The sequence below is a fragment of the Barbatula barbatula genome, assembly GCF_947034865.1.
Source record: "Barbatula barbatula genome assembly, chromosome: 9".
Taxonomy (NCBI): Eukaryota; Metazoa; Chordata; class Actinopteri; order Cypriniformes; family Nemacheilidae; genus Barbatula; species Barbatula barbatula.
The window spans coordinates 21,646,511-21,673,618 of NC_136772.1; the positions used below are offsets into that span (position 1 = coordinate 21,646,511).

Below are 27,108 nucleotides of genomic sequence, written 5' to 3' on the forward strand. Positions count from 1 at the left end.
TGTGTTTAGCAAAATAGGTGAACGGCTACTAACCGTGGTATAAATGTTTGTTTATTAATATGATGTGTGTACTACAAACTACAAAATATGTTTTAAATTGATAGGTTTGAGATCAAATGGAAAACACATTTTGCTGAATAATGACTTAGCAGACGGTCACTGTTTTATTGTGTCAGCATAGGAATGCAGATGTTAAAGAACCATTATAGAAATGTAACATCATGAAAATCATTCAGGTTCAGTGTTTAAGAAACAAATGGAATGGTTCTGTATTCCCATCTCTAATTATCACCGGCAATTAACAGTCATTAAAAATAAACCTGAGCGAAGAAGCCTTACTTAATCTCTTTCTCTCTCTCTCTCTCTCTCTGGTAGATAAAAGCAACATGTATGCTTTGTCAAGACAAAAGTCAGGTAATAAACACACTCTCGCTTGCGTTAGATGAGAGCGGACTCACACGTTGTGCCCACAGCTGTGTCCAGTCTGACTGCAGTGACCTGCTGATGGACTTGTTCCGTCGTGGGTTGCGTTTGATGGATTGGCCCCCGAGGGCCGAAGGTAGACCTCTGTAGAGAGCATGTCGGGCCGCATGGGTCTAAGGGGAGAGAGAACATGTGCAAGGGAGGAACACCAAAGGGTTTCAAACAAAACATCTTGATTCTTTTCCAGTTCCATGTGTACCGCCTGAAGCTACATTTGGATGCAGGTAAAACATCATAAACACAGTCTGTCCTTTAAAGCAAATCTATAGCAGTCTATGTCCAGAGGGCATCATTGAAATAGTACAACTTAATGTAAAGCAGTGAAATATGTGATTTAGCCTATGGCCTCTGGTTCAGTCGAGTATCTGTAATGGATTTCAGGTAGTAAGGTGGCCCGGTACCCTGCGAGCAGTTTTTGCCCTTAAAAACAGTTTGAGTGTTTTTGTTTAATCAAAATTTTCACGATTCATTCGTTGCATCAGTGGATTGCCCCGCCACGGCACCTTTCTACACTTTAGTTTTTGGGCTAGATATGTGCGGCATGACTGGAATCTTATTGCTCAAAGTAATTTGACGTATTATGTCAGGTTTTTGCTATTCATATTTTAGATGGAAATAAAAATGTTTTTTGTAAATAAATATAAAATGAAATAAAACAAAACCATTTGAAACAAATTAAGACACTTAAAATCTGTTCAGCCCATAGAAGTTAACAGTAAAAATGAAAAAATATAAATCAATAACAATAATAAATAAAAATACAATTAAAATAAAACCAGTTTAAAAAATACTGTTCAACCCTTGGACATAACATTAAAGATTTAATAGAGTAAATAAAACATAAAAATCTAAATAATAAATACAAATACAATCAAATTAATTAAAATCAATTAAAACTAATGTAAATGCTTAAGACCTGTTTACCACATAGACAAAACAATTAAAATATGTATATAAACAAAATACAGTCGAATAAAATTTATTCAGATAAATAAATTCTTAAGACTCGTTCAGCCCATAGACAAAACTTTGAAAATAAATAAAAATACATATAAATAATAAAGAAAATGCGGTAAACTAAACTAAAATCAGTTCAAACTAAATGATATACTTAAAACCTGAGACAAAATAATAAAGATGAAAGGAACAAAACAAAATAATAAAAGTAAAACATATTAAAGTACGTAAGACATGTTCACCCTATAGATGATAAATAGTCAACACCACAACTATAACAACAGAGGAACAATGTTGTTCACATTCATCAAACACATTTTAAGAGTGCCCATATACCCACGTGATAAGTGTACATCACATGTGTGGCCCACAAGTTGATAGAACACGTTTCCACCAGATGCCGTCCCTGTCTTCTCCCTTCACCCTTCACTTGTTCTCTCCAAACCATCCCACTCACCCTCTGCAGTCTGGCTTTCACCTGTGGGTTAAGAGCTGGTACAGTAAAATGAGTGAAATGATGTCGGGTCTTTCTCATCTGTCTTTCTCACTCTGTCCTCCTTCAGAAGGATGCAGGTCTTTCCTGTAGCGTATGTTAAGCAGAGCATCACTTTCAGATGGGTCTCCCACAGAGACCACATGTGACCTCTGACCTCGTAAGGTCCCGCATCCTGTGTTCAGATTCAAAGTAGCATGTGGCACATTCCAGCTTGTTACTGTATCTTCTGCCCATAAAGCATGATGTTTTCTCGAAGGCTCGGCAGAAGCCTGACTGGCTGTTTTTAAGGAATATGTGAATACGCAATACGTCTTCAGAATGCCTTGTTTTTCATTGCTTACATTGCAGATTCCTTTGTTGTTGTGGGGTTAGTCTTTTCCATCCTGCAGGTTCTTCATCGTCTGTACACATGTCTGCGGTTTCCCCTGCAGTAAAATCCAGGCTTTGAGTATCGGCTCGTTTTTCTGTAGCGAGAGCATAGTAAAAAAGGGGTTGGTAATACGTTTAATAAACCAATCCATTTTGTGGATGTTTTACTGATGCCCAGACTAATGTTTATTGACAAGATGGGAAGGCTTTGCTGACTAGGTGGGTTTGGTAAAGCTTGGCTCTGGGAAACGGCCCCATGCGTCTTTATGAGCTTTGACATATTTAATTAGCAGGATGGTCTTAAGAGCCCTTGCTCCGGGCTTTTAATCTCCCTAAAACCTTCCCGCTACTGGATTTCTGTTCCACCGCCTGCTTTCTCTCTCTCCCCATCACTCCACGTACTCCTTCACGTTTCTTTCCCTCAGCCTTTCTTGGCAGGCCCGGTTCCCCCCACACGTGATTCCTTGCCTCTGAATCCAATTCCCATCAAAATTGTGTTACACCTCCGGCTGCGAGAGCTCCCATAACTCTCTCTGGCCGAGCCGCTCAAGGCAATAATCTGCATCCAGCCACCAGATGCGGGAAACCGTCCAACGCAATAAGGAGAACATTTTCTCTTCACGAGTTTTGATTCCCTGTGCTTTTTCAACGCCAACATTCTACAACATATAGGATGGTAGCCAATATTATCCCACTTTCCTTGCTGTAGTTCTGATGCTCCACATCCCGCAATAACTCAACTTGAACCCGGTTTGTTTCAGTGGATCTTAAACGCACGCGTTGATGCAGTCTGGATGTTTTTCTGTTTGTTAAGTGTGTGTTTGGTCCACTGCGTGTACCCTTATGCTTGTCCGTGGGAGAAATAAATGTATTGGCACTAAAATACGTTCTAAAATCTTGACATCATGCATGTTTAGGCACCAGGGCTGGTCCAAAAGCAACATCTTATGTATCCAAGTTATTATTATTATCAAAACTATATCATAACTTAATATAATATAAAACTAAATAGAAATGTTAGAAACTTAAGTAAGTTTAGGTCGAGACACTCAAATTATAACCTTAAATATTTTAGAATTTTAAATAAATGAGAAATGTGGCATAAGCAATAAACAAAGTTTAAATTCAGGCACACGTTTTTTTTACATTGAAAATAAATGAAAACTAAACAAACTATATTTTATTTATGTTCTTTTGTCATTTTACATTTTATACATAATATAGTAATAATAACACATATATATATATATATACATATGTGTGTGTGTCATATATATTATACAAAATATATGAATAAATAAAACTGTTATACAAAATACATTTAAAACACTATCATTTTTTTAAATAATAATAATAAAATGTCAAAAGAACATACAACAACTAACATGAAAACAAACAAAAAATAAAACGTATAATAAACTATTATAGAACTGAAAACAAAACAATAACACTGTTGAGAATGCAATCCCACAATGCATCCCCTTGAGCTCAGTGAAAAAGGAATCTAGGATGACAAGTGTTACCTATAAAAAATACTATTATAATTAAGTATAGATATATTTTGTTCAGTATGGGGAAGATGAAGTCAATATTTTTGTGGTCATTGATATTGTTTGTTTATGACTGTGAGGTTGTTTGTGTCTGTCTTTGGACACTGGAAGAAAGACAAATGTAAAATAATAATATTAATTAAAGAAATTAAGTTTATACAAAATCGGTGTTGAAATGGTGCGTCTGCACCTAACCCCGATTCACATAGGCTTGTTATAATGATTTATAATGGAAATCAGGTATGATTTCACAGGAAATGTCCGTTTGATGTCATTTGAATGTACAGTATGTAAAGTGAACTGCAATTGTATGTTTCAAACAGAGACAGTGTTTTTGCGTCCGCGTTTCATAGACATACTGAACTGAAATCAAATCACGTCTCTCGTTCCATTTTGTAAGGTGTTTCGTTTCTTGTGGCATGTGAAGCTGCTGCCAACGGACAGCGTTCCAAATCCGTCATGGTTGGTTTCACATATACAAACCCATAAACATAGATACAGTAGTCCATTTTTTCGACAGGTGGGTATTTAGACATTTCACTAGATGGCAGCTCTCTTTTTTCGCTCACTTCATCACATGCTCTCTCTCTTTGTCTGGGTCTGAGTGTATGAGGGTAGTCGAATCCACTTCTTCTGAGTGCCCACTTGGTTCTTTCTCCTTCTTCCTCCTTAATTGCAGTGAAGTGCAGATGAAAGAGTGCAGAGAAGAAGCATAAGATTTCTTTCTTTTTAAAACCTCGACTCTTGAGCCGCGTATACGAGCTTTGCTTTCTATTATGGGACGTTCTGTGTAGATGAGCAGCACAGGGAGAATGTGCAGTAAGAGCAAAGCACTCTGGGAAATATTTCTTTTGGCCTAAATACATATACCGCATCTCCCTGCACACCCCGATACCACAGCGTCTGCACTCCAGAACAACACTCCAACTTTCCTTCTCAAGTCATGGAAAACCCCTCATTTGCCAAAACCAGGGAAGACTTTGAATGGAAAAATTCAATGTTGGATATTTTATTCTCTCTCTCTTAGTATTTTAGTATGCCAGGCAAACCAAGGCAAGACTCGATGTCTTTTGAGGTTCTGAGATGTACGCTGTCTAAAACTCTTGTGGTGAAAGCAAAATTGTTTTGTAAATCATTTGAAACGATTACTGTTCATTGTTAAGGAAATCATGGGCTTGGGCTTTCAGTGCCGACCTGACCTGTAAAATGTTAGTCACTTTTTTTTTTGGTTACGTGACATGGCAATTGCATTAGACGTGACGGACAACAAGGCATAACGCGTCATGGAGCAGCAAATTTAAATATGTGCGAGCTGAACACAAAAGGAGATATTTAGAGGAAAGTTTGATTCTTAACAGTTTTGGGTCACTATTGACTTCCATAGTAGGGAAAAAACTGCTATAGTAGTTAGTGTTGTCCCAGAACGGTTTAGTTTCGCTATTTACACGGCGGAATTCGTAAGAGCGGACACTTCTCCAGAAAGGTAACGTGTCTACTCGTGCGAGAGGTTAAAGCTCACAAGCAGACCATCTACAGGACAAGTCGGATTTGTATCTTTATTTCGACAATAATAATCTTTTACATTGTAATTCTTTTTTATAAATATTTGTCATTGTGTGCTTCTGCACGTCCCTCTGTTTGAAAAAGCAGAATGTATGAGGGCTGTGCATTAGCCTATAGGTGCATATTCCTAAAAGAATATGCAAAAAAATATGCTATTATAATAAAAACGGCACTGCTGCGAGCGTACAATAGAGCCCTAAATCTTGCTTTGGGTCTTTGTAGTATCCATTTGACATTTTCATGCAGTTGATGTTCTGTTGGTTGTTTACAACTTGCAAAAAGGTATTTAGGGTGTCCATAGAAGACAAATGAATTAATAAAAAATGTATATAATACATTATCATATTTGTCATGCTATTTTTTTTATTAGATTTGTTTATGAATTTACATTTTTAGGCGAAATGCACCTTTACCACAGAATTTATTAAAAAGTCAGAATTTGTTCTCCCTTATGAAATGAAGATATTACGTTATATATTGTCTTCTCGGCTCAGGACCAGGCGTTTTTATTACCCAGCCTTGTGTATCAGATTAATATCCAGGACCAATACCTGCTCGAGGCGAGACTAAACAGAATATTTGCGCCTGTGATTTCGTCTCATCATCCATCTCTGTCTGAAACGCTTATGGCTAAACTACTTCGAAACCCCACTCATCCGGACCCTCGCTGAGACGTGGAAGGTCACCACCTGACTCCTACCTCTGTAAACCAAAGGCATTGATTTTGCATCTACAGCAATATCTGTTTTGTTTCTCGGTCGATGATACATTTGTTACACACGGTTGCCCTTGTCTACTGATCATCTTCAGAATAAAATTCCCTCGGTCTGTCAAACAGCAGTAGACAACAAGGCTCAAGCGACCATGATAATACCACAGAGCTTAAAAGCAGATGTTGGAGAAGCGCACGCTGCAGATTACAGCCCAGCGTTTCTGCTTTTTTCCGAATGTGCGTTGTTTGTTTGCTAATGAGCTACATACCCAAAAACCGTAGTCATGCGCAAACTACACATCACTCCAGGCCTCCCGCCTTCAACATCCATTTAATACGTCATATTAGCAAATATGGGCTGCATCTGTTTGCGTTGCTTTTGGGAAAGCCTTTCTCTTTTTCTTTATTGACAAAAGTGTGAAAACAACTTGTTGAATCATTTCTGTCTCCAATGTGTTTGGTCTGTAGTTCGATACTTGCGTGAAGATTCGTATCATTGTACTAGCCACCATTTTAGAGGTCTGGCGTGACTCGTTTAACAATAAAAAACTTCTTCTATTCCATCATTCATCTCGGAGCAAAGTAAAAATCGCTGACAAGACCCGGGCGGGAGCTCACAGATGCGTTTCCTCGCTTTGGTTTCTTTCCCACAGATCCAGACTGAAGGAAAGCGCTGAGGTTTGTGCTGTGATGCCAAGAGCGCAAACAGAAACCGACGATAATATTTAGTGAAAATAAACGGGGCTGTGTGCACATGTGTGTCATTATTTGTGTTGTAGTTGGGGGAGTTCATCTCACATGTTGTCTGTACTATATGATGCGGTTTATGTTTGTTTTCCAAAGAGACATAAAGATGTTAGTGCTGTCTCTGAGGGCTTTCTGTTGTGTAGAAGTGTAAAGGAGATGATACAGGATTGGATAGGCATGTGTGCTGAACAAGCTCTTTTAAACTGCGTGTATGTTTCTTCACCTCCAGCACCCTCAGATTGATCAGATACTGAGTCAGGAGTTTACACACACACACACACACACGAGCAGGTGTGTTGATCGAGAGACACATCAATGTTTACTGTCTAAAACAGGAATCTCTCTCTGTCCTTGGCTCTCATTCAGTGGTTTCCCTTCCCTCCATAAATCACTTACTCAGGAATTGGGATCCTTCCCAGAACCTCTTCTTTAACAAATATCAGCCTTTTACATATTTTAGGCATTTCTTTCCAGAGCCGAGTTTATGCTGATGGTGTGTGTGTATGGATCTACCATGTAGAATAGCACACAATGGATGATTCGGCCAAACTGTGCGACCATGAAACTGTAGATTGTAGTCGCAATACCACAAACATCTGATTCAAAAACGATTTGCACAGGGAGCGGAACTCGGACAACTTTAGGTTGCTATAGAGCAGTGTTTCTCAAAGTGTGGGGCGGGCTCCACTGGTGGGGAATAGAGACATGACAGACGGGGCGCGACGAACGGGAGGAATTTGGGTCATTTTTATGAATTCCTTTATTTATTGACCGTGCACTCAAAAAAATAACAACTACACATTTTGATGTAAGCCTTTCATAAAACAACATCAGACTGCAAAGAAAATGTCACACAGAAGTAGCCTTGGAGAACGATTTCATGCCGGGATGTTAATTGAAGGGGCACAATGTGGAGAGGCAGTAGGCGGTGGCAAGTATAAAAGTTCACGGAATGAAAAGAAAGCTTTCCTGTAGCTCAGTGGTTAGAGCATGGTGCTGGCAACGCTAAGGTCATGGTTTCGATCCCAAGGATTGCACATACGTAGATACAATTGTATTATGCCAAGCGCATAAATGTAAATGGAAAGTGTATTACCATTTTGTTGGCGAAAGGTGGGGCTCAGAACCCTTCCCTACCTCCAAATGGGGAATGGCAGAAAAAGTTGGAGAAACATTGCTATAGAGACATTGTAAGATCCGAAGCTCTCTTTTTTTTGTGGTTTTATGGTGTTTATGCTACAAAAATGATAAAACGATGTGCCTGGGGTAGTTGTAACGCTAATTTGAGGTGTCCTGGGAGCATGAGGAATGGAATTTATTTTATTCAATTTCCTAAACCCACACAAAAAGAGCAGAATGTTGGCGCAATAACCCGATTCAACTCCAATCCCAGTGTAGACAGAAAAACAAATTCTGGTCATCATACTTCATGATACTTTAAGTTATATTTTTCATGTGCATCTGTTAACGTCATTTTATGCTTCGGTATCGTATCTCTGGCTAAAACTAGTTAGGTTAGTGAGTCCATGCTAACGTACAAACCTAAATAGCTAGCTGTTTCTCACAGCATGTACATTGTAGGTCATAAACGAAGGTCTACATTTCAGTGTCTCTACATATTAAACTGGTTACATGAAATACATTTAATCCTGCGGTACATGAACAGTTGATCCTAGCTGTTCTCCTCGACGACTGAGTGTGTCCAAAATGTACCAAAAACAACTTCTGTGCTCACACTGACAGCTGCCATTGAAAGACATTAGGAACGCCGGCAGCTTGTCTGAGTTAGAGACAGCAACTAAGGGGGGCGGGGCTTACCGATAGATCAATTATACAGTATTTAACATTCAAGCAGTTATGTCGGGGTGTCCTCGACTAAGGATTTAAATAGACGAATCAGAATCGTCACGTCTTGCCTACTCTATAATAAAGAGTTATTTTTTACAAACGGGAATACAGCACTCATTACCAATGAACTACCAATAAAGATACTTTTTACTGCATTTAAAGGATGAATGCAATAAAGCCATCAAAATGTCCATTTCACCTTTTTCCTGAGCACTCTTTCTCTGTCCTCCTGACGCGCACGCTGGCTTTCATTTAAAAACAAAAAACAAGTTCCGAAAGTCTGCGCCGTGCTTGCTATAAGGGGAGATTTTGATTGTATTACTTTTTTCATATTTTTGTATCATGCAGCGCAATCTTCGACTGTGAGATTGGTAGTCGAATCAGGCTCCTCCTATCGAAGCATCGAATCTTCGAATATTCGGGGTCACCCCTATCGTTAAAAAAAAGATTAATAAATATATTAATAGATTCTCATTTGTATTTTATGTGAGTTACTGTATTAAAGGTCCAGTGTTTAGTAACCATGTCTTCGGAGGAGGTATAAAGACTAGAAGTGTCAATAGATTAACATGATTAATCTGATTAATCACACATTTTCTGCGATTTAATCACGATTAATCACACTTGACATTAATGCATTTAAATATTTAATACCCAAATAAATGTAGAAACAACCGATTTCTTTAACGGCGTCTTTTAAATAATGAAAGCCAATGTTCTGATATTAGTACTGCAACTGATGTCTCCATTAAATGTATTATTATATATGTTTTACATTAATTATAGTCATTCAACAGTATAATTGATAGCTATTATGTTTAAAAGGTAGGAGATATATAGACATTTTCTTTCAGCAGGTTTAAGAACGCGGCCCGTTTAAGATCTGATGCCACTCCCATTTTCACAACTCTTTGTATGCGTATAAGATTTTATTTAACACGTTGAAGTCCGTGCTTATGAAAATGCAAGACAAAACGGGCTTTCTGGGATAATCTTGTGTGCATTTGTTCATTCAAGCACGAACAAGAACTTGATACCGACAGAGATTCACTGACGCAGCCTTTAGCCCTTAACTGTATAGTATACACCAGTCTTACAACTATTAGCTGTCTATCTACACTGAACGCGTTTCAAATCGCGCTTAAATGGTTTAAAAAGCTTTTACGTGTTTCTACAGTAGCCCTAGATCGACAAACTGCTCTACAGAGCATGTTTCGTAAATGCATTATTTACTTCAGCGAAAACGTGACGACATGTTTGTCTTATGTCAGTTGCAATAGTGCTCTGAAAAATGATCTCCTTTAACTAATGTTTATTACTGGGACCTTGTTGTACTGTATGTTACTTTTGTTGTGATAATGATGAATATCCTGATAAATTCTAAATAAAGTTGGCTATTTGCAAATAGATAATACCACAAAACACTCATGGGCCACCTCTGCATTCCTAAAAATAAACATGCTACACAATGTCATAGAAGAATCATGTTTGACTGGATGGTTTCATAAATAACTTTTAACATCCTTTTGATGAGTTTCACAAATGGTTTCAGAATGTAGAATGGTGAGAAATAACGGTTTCATTAAAGAATCTTTCGACTGAAAGGATCTTTGGGGAATCAAAATGGGTTCGATGTTGTTGTGCGAACGTATCCTTAAGATACAACAAGATGAGCAGCATTCTCAAAACAAGTAAAAACGGCATGTGTCTGTTGTTTGAGCCGAATTATGGTGGCTTAACATTATCAATACAATGAACATTTCCTCAGATCTTTTATGTACAACTTGGTTATGAAGCATTGATGACTGAAAGTGAAACATAACACAAATGACTATGAAATATTTTTTATTCAACTAAAAGTTAATTTGGAAGAACTGTTGTGTGAATGAAGTGCTTTGTGTTTTTGTGTGTAGTTCACAACGGCTCTTTAATATGCATTTCATTCCAAATCCGATGAACTGCTGCAAACCTCTTGCCACAAACCCCAAAGTTTTCGTGTTTAGATTTCTGTAGAAAATGATTGCGGCCAAAAATGTTTGGGATTTGTGAACGTGAAAGTTCTCGATAACCCCTTCAAATGTGATCACGAGCCCAAGGCGCGCTTGGAGTACATGCAAGATTACTCTGAATCACTCACAGAATGATCCGCAGTGCCCTCCACTGTTATTGGCATCCTTGGTAAATATGACCAAAGGCGGCTGCAAATTGTGCATTGTTTCTCCTTTTCATCTTTTATTAAAAAAAATCTACAAAATTCCATTTCATTGAAGGAAAACAATTTGAAGTGGGGGGGAACATCAAATTGTAAAAAAATGTATTCCAAACATGTTGGCAATGATTATTGGCACCCTTGTATTAATACACTCCACAACCTCAATTTATATGTTTTCGTTTCAGTCTGACGAGGTTTGAGAATTCATTGAGAGTCATCGAGATCTCCAGATCCTTCATACGCTGGTGCTCCATCTTCTTCAGTTCATCCCTCTCATTTTCTATAGTGTTCAGATCAGGGAACTGGGATGGCTGTGGCAGGATCTTGATTTTGTGCCATTTTCCCATTTTTCGTTGATTTGGACGTTTGTTTGGAACTAGTGTGCTGATGGAAGACACGACCCATTATAATATTTCAGGTTCTGATTTTTATATCTGCTATAAAACATGATGCCATGTATCTGATCAAGATGTCCAGGACAAAGAAGATCTGATGGAAATGTATGTGTGGACATGGGGCACTTTTTTATCCCTGTGTGATAAAAATAGCTTGTGTTATTGCTGCCAAAAAACTATTTTTCATTTCATATGGCCATAGACTGAAGTGTCAGTATGGCAGATCGATATGGAGGAGTTTGTTTTGCTGTTTCTTGAAAAGTGTCCCAATGTCTTCGTGATGGACGTACAGTTTTTCTTTATATTCATTTGATCGTTTCTGATGCTAAAATTCAACTAATTTCTGCAAATCTCCATATGTGATCTTTGAAAAGCCACTCAAAATATTCTCTTTGCAGTGCATTCAGACAATAGAGACGCATTCTCTTTCAGGCAGATTTTCAACATCTTAACAATCTTTTGCTGCACATCAGACCTATATTCTTTTGTTTTATCCATTGTGAAGAATGTTTAAGGGGGTTTGGGCTTTGTGTTACTTCTCCTGTGAATCAAGACGTCACGACTGGACAACATCATGATTCTAGTCACCTTTGTGTGCTCAGAAAATGTATATTTTAATGGGAATATACAGTACTTGCGAGATATTTTGCTCAAAAGAATGTCTGGGGTGCCAATATGGGTCTATTAGAGACCCATTTCAAATTGTTTTACTTGAAATATTGGAATTTTATAAATAAAAGATCATACCAAGAAACAATGCGGATTCATTTTTACAGCCTTTGCTGATATTTATAATAGTGAAGGGCACTGTATGAAGTTCATAATGGAATCACGCTAGGCCACATTGTGGTTTTGATTGTGCAATCCTGGTTGTGTATAAGGCGTCTGAAGTTTGGCTGCGATGAGACTGCTGGCTGCGTCTGCTCATTGTCTGTCGTGTCTCTTGTGTAATTATGACTTTGAAAACATACAACTCGGTGCCAAACCCCGGCCTGTTGAGAACCCCGATGTGACACCGTTCTCCGTCTTTCTCTCGCTCCCTCTGCCCCGTCTTTGTGCGTACCCACATGCTAATCTCTGTACGCGATTGAGAGGGAGTTTGTTGTTGATTCAAGTTGAAAGCTGCCATATTTGCCTGATTGGAATTGATAGATTAATTTGAGCTGCAGAACGCCATCTGTTTGTCTCTCTCTGCGTTTGTTAGCGCTTTCCCTCAGGTGTGTTTGGATGAATATAGACGCATTCTGATAAACTGTGATTAAGCCACTTCTTCTGTCGCGTAACTTTTGTTCACGCGTCTTTGTTGAATTTATTGGGGTTCATGCATCACTCTATTGTTCAACCAGTCTTATGGATATTAGAGGGATAGTTCACCCCAAAATGAAAGTTCTGTCATTATTTGCTCCCCCATAATGTCATTTCAAACCTGTACGACTTTCTTTCTCCAGCAAACACAACAGAAGATATTTTGAAGGATGTTGGTAACCAAGAAGTTCACTTCCAGTGTATGGACACAAAACCAATGCAAGTCAACGGGGACCGACGGTTTTTGGTAACCAACGTTCTTTAGAATATCTTCATTTGCGTACGGCTGAAGAAAGAAACTCGTACATGTTTGAAAAGACAAGCGGTGAGGAAATTATGAAATCATTTTTCGTTTTGGGGTGAACTAATGTAGTTACAGGTAAATAGTGTCGCATCAGCTAAACTGTTTTCAACACTGTGTAGCTTTTCTAATAGCAAAATGCAGTTTTTGTGACTGAGGCTATTCTCAAAACATCACATATTTATCATATTCCATTGTCGACAGCTAATTTAGTTTAGTTCAAAACATGTAATGGCCTTGTATTGTTATAAACTGCCTCCGTGCATTGTTTGATGTTGTGTTACAAATAGTCATGTATGTATTTATGTCCGAGTTTCTTTTTATATCAATTAGGGTTTTCTCACTAATTTATATAATAAAGGTTTTTAGTATTAATTGAGACCCTCGTTGTTTTTAGTTCAAGAAACACACTGTTCTGGTATTTTAACTGAATGGTTTACTCTAATAGTGATCGAACCATTTTTGTTCGTACCTCAGGGTCAATTTTTCCCCAACTGGTAGCTTGTCTATTGTATATTTGTCTGTGGCTTAGCTTCATTTAAAAGTAGCTTCCCGAACATATAGTAATTGTCTAATTTAAGATCTTTTTTACAAACCAGTGGCTTCTGGGTAATGTTTATAGCCAAGAGTCCAGAAAAAACACTCATACACATATCTAAGGAACCTACAAGAGGCCAAACACTCATACTCTCACATACACACACAATCTTAAACATGCCTGCCTACACCGATCGAGGTCATAATGAGTTTCTGATTGATACGATCTTTATTACATTAGAGTGAAATGAAAGCTATCTGGCTGGGAGGTTTACTCTTTCCTGTGCTGGTATGAAGGCGTGGTTTAGTGGTGTGCGCTGGTTACCGATGTAAGTGACCATCCATCACCCCACAGTCAAAAAGTGACAGACCCCGACCCATAACCATCACTCTCCGAAACCGCCGACCCCTGGTACGCACGCTAACCCAATAAAGGTGACTCGTAATTATGAGATGCCTTTTAAAAGTCTGCCGTAGGCAATTATCAAAGCCATACATCTCCCACAGCGAAAATATCATAACAGGCCAGGATTACAGGTTTTTAATACCTGCTCTGTGCTGATGGATGGGGAGGAGAACAGCTTTACAGTCTGTGTGTAGTGTTTTCTTCAGGAGTTGGAACTGATATACAGCATGTGTATCTACCGACATGTGTATCTAGTTTGATTGACAGGCACAGATTATTAAGATATGTAGGAATGCAACCAACGGATAGTTCTTTGCTAAACCTTGCACTTACAAACAGAGATGAAGTGCTTTTGAATGTGACATTGAGACAGCTGACCTTTGAAATATCTTCTTCTAACCTGTACAATTGTTTGTACAAATGGAATCTAAGTTATCCCTTCAACCACTTCCTAATATCAGAATCTGAAGGAAGCGACTGTGTTCTTCCACAACCAGGCGATGCACAATATGTTGCACGTTTGTTGCTTGGTCGCTCTAAATGAAATAACAGTGAAAGAAATCTTTACTTTTGCACATATGACACAGGGCTAGCTGCTCTCGAGAGCCCTTCGCTTAAGTGACAGAGTTGCCAGATCTTCACAGAAGAAAAAATGCTAACAAAGACGAGATGAAATCAAACCTTAAAATGAAAATTGTTTATATATTTTATTAGACAAAAAAATCTGCAACTCACCATTTGTTAAGACCTAAGTGCCGAGGCTTTTTACCTAACTAGGCGTTCACACAAAACAGGGTAAATCGCGCTATTCGCGCGTCGTTGGACGTTTGAAGATTTTGAGTTTATTCGCATCATTCGGGCGGAAAATTCACTTCACAACAAATGCCAATTTGCACCATGGAAGGGGCTTCTGCCTGACGGCTTCAGTCTTGTTTCGAAACGGCTGACATGGATTTTGTTGAGACTTACCAGATTGTCCAACCTCCTCAGATCCTTTTTATTCCTGTTTAGATAAAATATGTATCGTACAGCGCCGGGTATCCACATACAGTGACGATGATTTTGTCCTCCGTTGTTGTTTCGGCCTCTGCTCGCTACGTTATAATCACGTCACTACTAGAGCAAGCTCCTGATTGGTTAACATGGTGCGAAGATCCCCCAAAGTTTTACATTTTCGTCATGCGGTTACGTGCGTCAACCCAGAAACGCTCAATGCGTGCCGCGTTAGCAAAAGAATCATGGCCGTATTGGCAATGCCCTCGGCTGATTTGCAATTTTAGACTAAATGAAAGTATAGCGTTGTCTAGTTTTTGTGTTGATTGCAAACAAAGAAATTAAAGACCACACCCACTCCCCTGATTGGCTTCTCAAAACAGGACTGCATTTAATGTTCCTTCCCCTTTTTCAGCATGTATGTGAGTTTTATTTAAGCAAGCCAGTATCCCGAGACATACATTTAGATCCTGTCCTCGGAGACCTCTTGAGAGCAGCACTCTCAAAAGCGTTTAATTCTATCAACCGGCATTGGGACAGAGGTAATTACGTTTGTGACACGAACAGCGCTCGCACAGAGAACGTTTCTGTCACACTGGCTGGTACATCAGCGGCCTGCTATTAATAAAGCTCCTCTCACAGAAATCTAGCTCTACATTCAGCACCGGGAGTTCAGCTGCAGAAAAACTCACCCAATCGATGCAGCTCTGTACTGTACTTTACTTTAATGAACATTTTTTTTATGATCCGCTACCCCTGTTTGCTTGAAAGTCCAATTAAAGAAGGGTTTCAGTGGTCATGCCTAGCAGAATTTCAGGATTAGGCCTTGGTTGGTGATATTTTGTATTCTTAAATTCTTATAAAGTCATTCTTGAAGTTGTTAGAGGGGTTTGGTGGCTAGCGCATGGTTTAGACACATATAGGTATGATCAGGGTGAATTCATGGCCAATACCCTTCCAGAGTGTGATCATGTTTAGAATGCATTTGGGATGTGATGAAATATTGTGACACCAAAAATACAAATGAACAATATGCATTGTAGAGCTATTGTATGCATAATGCAAATATTCTGTTCTGCTAATGATCTTCTAAAATAAATCTTGCAAACACATCGAAAATAAAGTGCAAAGAACTGTCTGAAGTTGCTGATATAATTCTTGGTCACACTTTAAATGTCGTCTTATCAGACTTCATTGTGCCATATGCTGTGATCTTCCATGAAAACTCTCTCTTCCAGCTGCTTCATCTCTCTTCACCCTCTCGATGCCCCCTCCCTCTGTCTCACTCTCTTTCCCACTCTCCTCCATATCCCAAATGTTATGTGCATACATTTTTCCTGTGTCATAATCCTGAGAGAAGGAGGCATGGGCCGGACTCATCACGTCTGGCCTTCTCTGGCTGTTTGGAGGCCACACAGATTAAACCACTGATCCCACTTCCACTTTCATTTAAACCACCATTAGCCAAACAAAAAAGGGGCCGTGCAGGCAGAAGGCCAGGCTGATTGGAATTCCAGCGAGGCGCGCCACCTGTCGATACGATGATTTCCTGATTCATGAATGCATTTGGGGATCTGCAGCGCTTTAGCTAATGATTCTGGGTGTGTAGGAGATGCATGGAGATGGGGTGGGGTCGACCGAGGGAGGTATGCAGATATGGAAAAGAGAGAAATGGAGCATTAGAGAGAGGGGAGAACAGAGAAGAGGAGATGGCGCTTCTGATGGATGGAGTATCGAGTCTTAGGCTTTGGCTCTCATCCATCATTCCCAGTAGAAGCGCATGTTTAAAAAGTCATTTTCATTAGAGGAGAGAGAGCGTTTACAACCTCACATGAATGCACTCTTGCACTCACAAACACGCATGTGGAAGACACTTTACATACGCTCAAACTCACCCGCATGTCTGGTCTGATGAAGATCCACCTTTTGGCCTTTCAACCATTATTAATGTTTTGCTTTGTCTTCTACCCAGAATGCTTTGGGAAGAGGTTTGGTAGCCTCTATTGACCCACTCTCTTTGATTAGCATGGAGACAAATGAGCTACAATAAAAAAAACGTCTTAAAAGTAGAGATGTTTTTTCTACTTTAACTCAAATGTAATATAAATCATAGGGTGTTTACACTCTTATTATTATTATGAAGTGTATACTGTACAACATTTCTTGTTTACCTTGGTAAACAAAACTGTTCAAACGATAACGTGTATTAAAATGATTAAATAGATGACAACTGATAAGACCTCTCTACTACCCTTAACCTCACCATACACTTTATTATAAACATCTGTAAGCCGTTTTCAAAAATGTTCTTCCTTTTTTTTTAAATAAATGCCTGTATGATCTGATTTGTGATGTGAATGTAGTTCGGCAACAGCTGGATTCGATCTTGCGCTCATATGTAGCGCCAGGACTGCGTCTTTTGCGTGGGTAGACACGCAAAAGACGCAAAATGTAAACCGCCCCTAAGTGATTTGTAACGGCATGGTTTAAAACATTCAGGGCTTTGCTGTAAACATTCGGGGCTTCAGCCCACTTACCCCACCCCTAGCGCCGCCGCTGCCTGTTTCCCCGGGGACATTCACAAACCGCCTTCGGGAGTGAGACCCATGGCCGCGTCACCGTGTTTCACAGGTGAAATAAAAACACGGGAAGGTGGCGGGAGATGTTGACTCCAAACAAATGTGTCACATTATATGCGAAAGAACACATTACAAACTGGTCGCATATTTACATACACACAACTTTCTTCAACTCAAAGTACCCATGACAATCCTGTCACGTATTTGCAAACCATGCACAATTCTTTCTGTAAGTTAAGGTACTCGAGACAAACACATTTTCTCTAAGTGTAAGTAACGTTACAAAGGACAATCCCGTCGTATGTTTACAAGCTATACGATATGGTTTTCGGGATGAATTCATTCTTGTTAATGTCAATACTTCGTATTGAGTATATAAATTATGTGAATTGTTCTTGTTAGTTGATGGGGCATTAGCTAATGTTAACAGTTTTACATTTCCTTCTAAAAACATAGTTGATGTTGAAATTAACATAAATCGCTAATAAATGCTGTAGAATTATTGTTTACGGTTAGTTCATGTTAGCCAGTGGATTAACCAATTCGTAACCTTATTGTAAAGTGCTTTTTTCCCTCTACTTTGCTTCCCTGCATTTACTGAAAAGCTGCTGTGATGGATCGTCAATACTGTTGAACTTTATTATATTCCAATAATTCCACAAACTTGACTTTATATTTCTGTCATTCCTCAGGAACTGAAGGGGTAGAGTTGGGCCCCACGTTAGGTCTAAAGAAGTCCAGCTCTTTAGAGAGTCTTCAGACTGCCATGACGGAGGCCAAGAAAAACGAGCTGCTGCCATTCCACAGGCCCCGCCCTCACATGGTTAGGGGGCGGGGCTGCAACGAAAGCTTCCGCGCAGCTATTGACAAATCTTATGATGGGCCGCCAGAGGATGATGACGGTGAGTTGCCATGATGCGGCACTAACACTGCCATGTGATTTAGAGTGTTAAGTGTGTATTTAAGTTGAATGGAAGGTTGATAATCCCGCTTCAAACTCATACCATGGGTTGAGCCAGTGTCGACATGTAAGGCTACTCATAAAAGCAATGTATTTTATCATCAAAGAAATACTTATAAATGCACAGTTCACTGGAAAAAAAAACACAAAGGCAGTACCCGTTCACTTCCATACAATTGAAGTAAATGGGTACCGCCGTTGTTTGGTTACCAACCTCGTCTTTTGTGTTCTGCAAAAAAAGTCATACAGATTTGAAATGACGAGAGGGTGTAAAAATAACAAAATGTGAATTTTTGTGTGACGCTTGAAAAGCTGAAGAGACAGAAATTTACCGTAAAATAAAATTTTCCCATAAAATGACAGGATATCAGGATAAAATAAATAGTTTTCCCCATTTGTCTTGTAAATGTGCTGTAGTTTTCCTGTAATCGTACAGTTTTTAACCCTATTTAAAAAAGTGAACAAAATCACGTTACAAAAAACAGTGTATATAATAACAATGTTACTAAAATAACAATTTTCCCTGTAACATTACATGTTTTCGCCCGTGGTTTTCTCCAATTTTAAGCTTTCGAGCGCAATTTTAAATACTTGACGTCAAAAGATGTCATTCTGTAAAAATATTATTTAATTATTTTTTTATTTTTTTAAATAGTGTATGCCACCGGTCCAGTAGTGAACCAGCGGTAAACTTTTTTATTTTTCTCTACCTTTCCTCTGTAACAGCTGTTAAACATCTCACCGAGGTAAAATGATTATTCATATCGGTTATTAGAAATTGCAAATCTGAAAATACAACAAACGCTTGAACCAAGTTGAAGCGAAACACTTTCAATTAACCAAAAGAGACACATTTTTCTCTCGACTTTCAATACACAGGTGCTACAATTCATCATACACCCATGTTTTCAGTCAGACTGCAAACGTGCGACGCAGCCCGTTGTGCCATGCGGCTGTTGAAGGAGAATAATTGAGAGTAAAGTGTTTGGCTTTGTCTCTGTCATGTGCTTCCTCTTCCTTCACACCGGCCTAATTGGGCCTTCCTGAGACGACAGACTACAGACATGTGGCGAAATACAGAGAGCGTGTGAGACAGGTTGTTCATTATGGTCAGTGTGAACAGATACTCCACAGCTGAAGAGTTAACATCCTGTTTCACACACACATCCCAATGCAGTATGTTGTATTTCACTCAGTCCTCCTTTTTCTTAGATTTCAAGTGGATATCATTCAACCTGTTGTTATAGAAACGCACTGAATTTTACAACTAAGATCTGGATCACTATTTAACTCGCGATGACCTAGTTATAAGTTCGTAGCTTATTTTCTCGTTCGCTCATCAGCCCGTGATTACATCTGATGTTTACCGCACACACGCACACACACAGATCTCCTGGTCAAGAAAGCAGCAGCGGCGGTTTATTAGTAATTACTGAGGACCGTGATTAGACGCACTTCTCATTACTGTCTCTGTAGTGGGCTGATGATCTGCCTCTGTTCATGAACATCTTATTCTTGGCTTTAAACATTATATTCTAATCAGCCTTGGGGTTCATGAATGTGTAATTATATATATTACCATTCAAAAGTGTACACAGGTCACTCAAGTGAAATGTTTCTTTGGTCCTTAAAGGGATAGTTCTCCAAAAAATGAAAACGCTGTCATTGTTTATTCACCCTGAAGTTATTCCTAACCTGTTTTAATTTCTTCGTTGTGCTAAACACAAAGGAAGATATTCGGAAGGATTTCAGCAACCAAACAGATCTCGTCCATTATTTACCGCCATGGTAGGTTTGTTTTCATTTTTGGGGGAACGGTTCCTTTAAGAATCTTTTGGTGTAATGCTTAAAGGTCCAGTGTAGATTTAGAGGCATCTAGCAGTCAGGTTTGCAAATTGCAACCAACGACTCGCTCCACCCCTCCCTTTCAAAGCACTACAGTGGCTGACAGAGGACAAAGATATCGTCACATTTTTGTCTCTTTGCCGAAGGAGATAACGTATTTAACAAACGCGCTGTGAAGAGCAGATTGCGCGTTTAGGGCTACTGTAGTTGGAAAATTCAATGCAGGGGACCCACGGTGTATTTAGATAGAAATTGCTCATTCTAAGGTAATAAAAACACAACGCTTCACTGTGTAAGGTCTTTATACACCTCTGAAGACATAGTTATGTATATTTTATTACATTTATGTCAATAGATTCTCCAAAAATTACACACTGGACCTTAAAATGCCTGAAATCATGATAACAATATACGGGTCCATTTATAACATGGGTCAAAATCAAATAAATGATGCTATCTACCACAACTTAAGATGATTTTTAAAATAAATGTTTCACTTTCTTTATTTTATTCATTTTATTCTGATTAATCCAAATTGCTCCAAATTTGTTGTAAAAAAATACATTACAGTAAAATGACACGTTTTTCATGTTATTTTACGCCCAACTTCATTGAAAATCAATGAAAATTGTGACAGGTAGTGATGTGATGTCGTTTCGAGGGGGGAAGAGGTCAAAGTTTTTGATTCCACAGAAGTCCACAGATATTCCAAAAAATTAGATTTTTCAATTTTGATTTCCATGAGTTTTAATTTGTTTACTGTATGCACAAGTGAGAAAGTGCAATTCTGAATGGCGAGTATTCGAACTGTCAACCCTCCAGTTACCAGCCCAACCACTACACCACATCTCTACTAAAGAAAATGTTAGGAGGATACAGTCTACACATTACGTCTCTTCTTACATGGAGAAGAAACCATAATATAAATATCAAAGGCCATACAACAGTGAGGTTCATAAACAGAGACGGGATTTATTTCTCTTTGAAATGGTATTCATAATTTAGCTTTGAGCTCAGAGCGGTGTCATTATAGTTTGATCATGTGAGGCTCTGAGCAGAGGTACTGAAGCTCCGCTCTCTTAAAGTGTTTTCGTTTTGAGACGTGAGCTTGATGGGAAGTATATCCCCTGTTTTCTTTATCCCTTCTCTCTCAGGCTTAGATGCCAGTTTTTCCAGAGTTTACCATTGTGGAAGCGGATTGATATTTACAATGAGCCTTTCCGCTGGTCCGAACAAAAGAGTTTTTTAAAGCATATCACAGAAGTGGGAGCCGGTCCGTGCCTTTTGAGGTTCCTCTGTGTCCCTAAATAATAGGGCGGCTGTACAGTCATTACCGCACGGCTCGCTGCCGCTTGGGTTTAAACAGGAGATCTGCGTTGTTTGTGTTGAAATCAGGCCGCGGGGAAACGGATGCGCTGGTGTGGCCTTGGATGGAGCTGCGGAATAACGGCTCATCCTTGAACTCCATAGTTAGACGTGACGGTTGTTTGTTTGTTTGTTCTTCTCTCTTTTGTTTATTTTATACGTTTCCGTGTTAGGCCGAGGATGACCAGAGGATGTTTGGCCAGTTTAATGCTGCTCACTTGGCCGTTTATCAGATTTTATAGATGTCAATTGTAAATATGCCAAGAGGCAGGTCAAAAGAGAATGTTTTGTTTGAATTAATATCCTAATTTTTTTATCATTTGTTTAACCATAATGTGTCCCCAACAAATGAAATTACAAAATTGCAAATAACGCCAACTCACTCTTCGGTTGTGTTGTTTTGACCCTTTTCGCATTTTGGCCTGTGAGATCCGACCACCCGCCATCAGTAAATCCAGGAGTACAGGGCTACCAGGACCTTCCCCTGAGCTTCATGTGGAGAGTTAGTAAGAGAGCTGCTGTGAGCTTATGAAAGACTGATGCCTTTTCACACGTCTCATCATCTTTCTTTTAACACGCTCTCCGAGGCGGCCCGGTAAACGTACATCTGCTCCCAGCAGCACCGCCACCATCTGACAAACCTCAGAGTGCAGACACATAATGCAGCCGCGATTGATCGCCTGCCGCACACACACACACACACACACACACACTGATCCCTGCGGTGGATAGCCACTAACAGATGGTTATGTCAGCAGGTTTCTGAGTTACCAAGACAGTTTTTTCCACCCTCCAGTTTTTTCTGTCTAGTGTATCCGCATCCCTTCTTTCTCTTCCTTCCTGATTATGATAATGTGGACCTTTTGATGCTCCGGGAGAGATATGCTGGAAAAATCTCAGAACAGATCTTTATATTCCAATAACCTGAAGTGAGATGTACGCCACTTTAGGGTTGGCTACTTTGATGGCATAAACTGAGTGTTGGAATATAACTGTGCGTCATTTACACATGAGTCAAAACCCGGGGGAAGGCTGCAGACAGGTTGATGTGTGAATTCAAATGTTCTTGTAACGAATTTGTCGAATTACGATTACCTTGTATGTCCAAATCCACTGCTTTTCAGGAAATTAAAAAACAAGAAGCAATAAACAAGAGTCAAATCGTTAGACAGTTGTTTTTTATTTTTGTTACCTGGTTCATGTGTAACATGCCAAAGACAAAAATAAAGGGTAACCAATAGTAATAATTTATGACAATAAATCATGAAATATGGAGATGCGAGCTGTGAATGACACAATCATTATCGACACATTTTTTAATTCTAAGTTTCGCCTTTCGACAGAAAAAGCTATTTTTCGTACTATGGTAGTCAATGGTGGCCAAGAACTGTTTGGTTACAAGTATTCTTCCAAATATATTTCTCTGTGTTCATCAGAACAATATTATTAATACAGATTTGGTTTGAGGGCGAGTAAATGATGACAGAAGTGTCATTTTTGGGGCAACTGTTTCTCTATCTCATATTTTTATTTTCATTCATTTACCAGAAAGGAAAAACCTGAATAGCTTCAGTAGATATCTTGATACTGTCATTATCGTACATTATTTTGGCAATGATAAAATTCTATTTATTGTACAACAATCTGACATTGTGACAGCCCTAATATGTGGTTTTCACCCGACAGCTGCAATTTATTTTGAGTATTAATTTGCACTGCGGTTGTGTTGAAACAGATGACGGTTCGGACCCGAGCTCTGGACGGGACACTCCGGCCAGCGGCTCCTCCAGACAGGGTGCAGGAGACAATGAGGACAACAAGAAGGAAAAGAAGAAGAAGCTCAAAGGAAAGAAGAAAGACAAGTTGAAAAGTAAAGGAAAAGAGAAGAAGAACACGGAGGAGGCCAGTGATGAACTGGATAAGAAGATCAAGAAGAAAGGTTTCGGATTGCTGAGGCAAGTACTCAATTTTGTCTGTTTCACACCTATTCTGTATCTGACTTTCTTAAAGGAGTAGTTCACTATAAAACGACAATTTCATGAAAACACCAGCTAGTGAACTGCTTCTTTAAAGTCCACCTAAAAATGAAAATGGTCATTCTTTACACACTCCTGTTTTAATGTGCCATGCAGCAGAAAATGTCATTTTGTTCACCTCCTATTTTGTATATTGTAGAAATGAATATATTTTACAAGCTCCAAAAATCCAATCAAAAGTGCTTCATGAAACCTGTGTTCTATATTCCAAGTCTTCAAGTATCATAAGGTCCAAGTCAAATGCGGTGCACCCTTTTTGCGGTCATTTAAAATATAAAAAATGATGATCAGATTCAGAAGTTTACTTTGTATTCAATGAACAAGAGAAAATCATCGTTCGGGTCCGAAACTAAAACATGTGAGTAAAGTCTACATTACATTTTTTGGATTCCTGTTCCTTTAAGGCTGTAGATGGTTTGATGAGATTCTTGCACACATGAAAAGGTCAGGATTTGTCTGACACACATGCTACGTAGCAGTGAAGGTTTGCCAGGCGGTCAAAGTCATGTGACGGAATCTTGGCCGAGCTGCCTTTCTGGCTCATGCTTGCAGCTGGAGGTGTTTCTCCCCGCTCGCGTGTGTAACTGATTTCGGCTGCTGGTAAACGGAGCAGTCAGCCCGAGCTCCATATGGCACTGTGTCTCTGCGTCACAGTGCTTAATCTCCCTTTCCTTCACACCGTGCCAGGCATCATTTGCATCACGCTGGCCACCTGTGCCAACCCCTGCCCATCTGCCCGCCGATCGGCCCGCCGTCCGGCGCTGGCTCGGGCACCAGCAAGACCAAGAGCTTGAGTCCATCACAGTGGAGGACGACCCGCATGAGCGAGTCTACAAATCAGAGCATGGGCGCCCCGGCCGGCTCCACCTAACGGGCAATTAGCTCTGTAATTGTTTTAATTTGGATGACTGCCGAGAAAACGAAAAATGCGCACCATGACGCTTTAGCGCACACTGAACCTGCAGAGAGAGAGAGAAATAGAAACAGCGGAAAGAGGAAAACAGCCGCAGAACACTATTCAGTCGACGTCTTTTTCAAGGTGAACGTCTCTGAACCTTTACATAGTGACTCGGCTCTTTCCGTTTATCCGACTCTGTTAGACCCGGCTTGATCGCCCCTCATGTGGCAGCCGCCATGGCCAGCTCTCCATCGTCCTAACGTGTCCTGTTGTTCCGAGATAAGTGTTTATGTTCTGACATGGCATAAGTTGGTTGTTTTATTTATTTATGTCAGGCGCGGGGATTAGAGATGTTGTATCGGACGTGCGGTGATGGTGCACGTCAGCGAAGGCCTGTGGATTCCGACACCGCTTTCACACAAAGCTGACGTAACGCGGCCTCTTTTGAGGCAAGATTGCCCTGTCATTTTACACAGGCCAAATATCAGTGGATTAAATGGACAGAAAAGAGGTTGATAGAAAAACGAAAGTCACCGTCTGGACAAAGTTTTTGAAGGCGTTGAGAAGTGCGAGCGCTGCGAAAACTGATGAGTCTTGGTTGCTGTGACCTTGATCTCGAGTTTGTGTGTCTGCATAAACCCACAGCAATGGCTTTTTTGTTAAGATATCAACAACGGAAGGGGTTTAGATGAATAAGATAATGTTAAATGAACTTAAAACAATCTTTATATACTTCCTAAAGCAATTGACTTGTTTCTATTTGCTGTTATTTTGCCTCTATCCAGGGATCTTACATCATGTAGATCAATGGAAGGCTATTGACCGCTCTTTTCAATTAGCATTATGTGTATTTGTGATGTCTGACCTCAGAGGTTAAGAGCAGGTGAAGTACAGATCCCATGAGGATCATGACCTCCTGACTCACTGACTGTAAATCAGACAGAATGTCTTCATGTGCTCGAGTTGTGAATGCTTTTGCTGAACCTTTGAAATAACCAATACACAAAGTATAAATTGTGTTATTCTGAGCTCTCTGTTATTCTCAGTACTGCATGTTTTTGTAGGTGTTTGATTATAGATCATGCAAGAACCAATCATGTTCAGGCATCACTCATGCATCTTTTTCAATTATTTTTATTAAACATAAAATCAAATGTAATTTTAAGATTGAGTTTTTATAGTCTTGGCTTTTGTGTTCCATGGAAGAAAATAACAGCCTACAAGTTTGGAGTAACAACTTTTAGGTGAGCTGCTCCTTTAAAGTGATAGTTCACCCAAAAATGTAAATGTTTTCATCATTTATTCACCCCCAAGTTGTTTCAAATCTGTATGAATATCTTTGTACTGTTAAACACAAATATATATTTTGTAGCATGTGGGAATCCAATCTGTTCTGGGGCACTATTGACTACCATAGTAGTTTGTTTCCTACCATAGTAGTCAACGGTCCCCAGAACTGTTTTAGTGTGTTCACACCAAATGTGAAAGAAGCGTCAAGCGTGAGTGATTTACAAGTCAATGCAAAGATGCGATAACCTACTTGCGGTGTGATTCGAATTTCACACACGAATGATGCGATTAAACTGAAAATGTTCAAGCGTCCCACTACACGCGAATAGCACGATTTACAAGTTTACAAAAATTCTTCCAAATATCATCTTCTGTTTACAGCATAACAATCACATTTATACAGGTTTGAAGCAACTTATGGCTGAGTTAACGATGACAATTTTCATTTTGGGGTGAACTGCTCCTTTTACGCAGCAAAACGAGAGGAACATTCAACATTCACATTGGTGCTGGACTGCTTGCCACCCAACAGAGGCTTATGCGATTGAATGTCAGCCATCTTGTCCACTACTTCCATTTTCTTGTGTACCAGTCAGGCTCCTCGGGTGCCACTTGGGTTCTCCAAACTCGCTCTGAGTCTGATGTTAGACATGAATCACCTGCAAAGCCCATTGATATAGAAACCCTATAGACATTGTCACATCTCTTTTGGACTCCATGTTGTTTATTCACAGCATTTTTTGCCTGTAAAATCTTTTGCTGGCTAGTGTGGATGGCATTTTATATCTTGCCAGGCTCAGTTTCACTGTTATTGGCCACTACATAGTCCCCAGTGGGAGTCATTGGCCAGTGTCCATTCTGCAGAGAGTGGCCATGTCGGTCTCTTGGTCACTGTGTGTGTGGGTCATGGCATTTCTGTGATTCTTGGACATTAAGCGGCCCTGCGGCTCACTGATAAATAGACGACAAAAGAGATGAATCAACCTTAGATGTCATATTGTCTCCAGCCAGTTCTTAGGATTCATACGCCACACTTTTTTTTAGCTTCCCCTTGCTTTCCAAATTCAAGTAGCTTAGCCAGTCATATAAAACGCTATAAGCTCTTTTATGAAATGTTTTTGAAATGTTACATTGTTTAATAAAATAGTTTTTGAAATGTATGACTTGACATATGGACTAAATGATAGAAGAGAATTTAAAAACTGTTTTGTCTTGTCTTGATCTAATATGTAGTCTTCCTGTTCATTTGTATTTGTGTGT

At 39.4% G+C, this 27,108-nt stretch overlaps 1 protein-coding gene across 1 annotated transcript in view; it reads left to right on the forward strand.

Annotated features, from left to right (window-relative positions):
• Positions 1–27,108, forward strand: part of pard3bb (par-3 family cell polarity regulator beta b) — a 287,217-nt gene that overhangs the window by 161,613 nt on the left and 98,496 nt on the right. The window contains exons 16-17 of the mRNA XM_079465100.1: positions 18,146–18,355; positions 23,360–23,579. Coding sequence (XP_079321226.1) covers positions 18,146–18,355; positions 23,360–23,579 — 430 coding nt within the window. The remainder of the gene's footprint in view (positions 1–18,145; positions 18,356–23,359; positions 23,580–27,108) is intronic.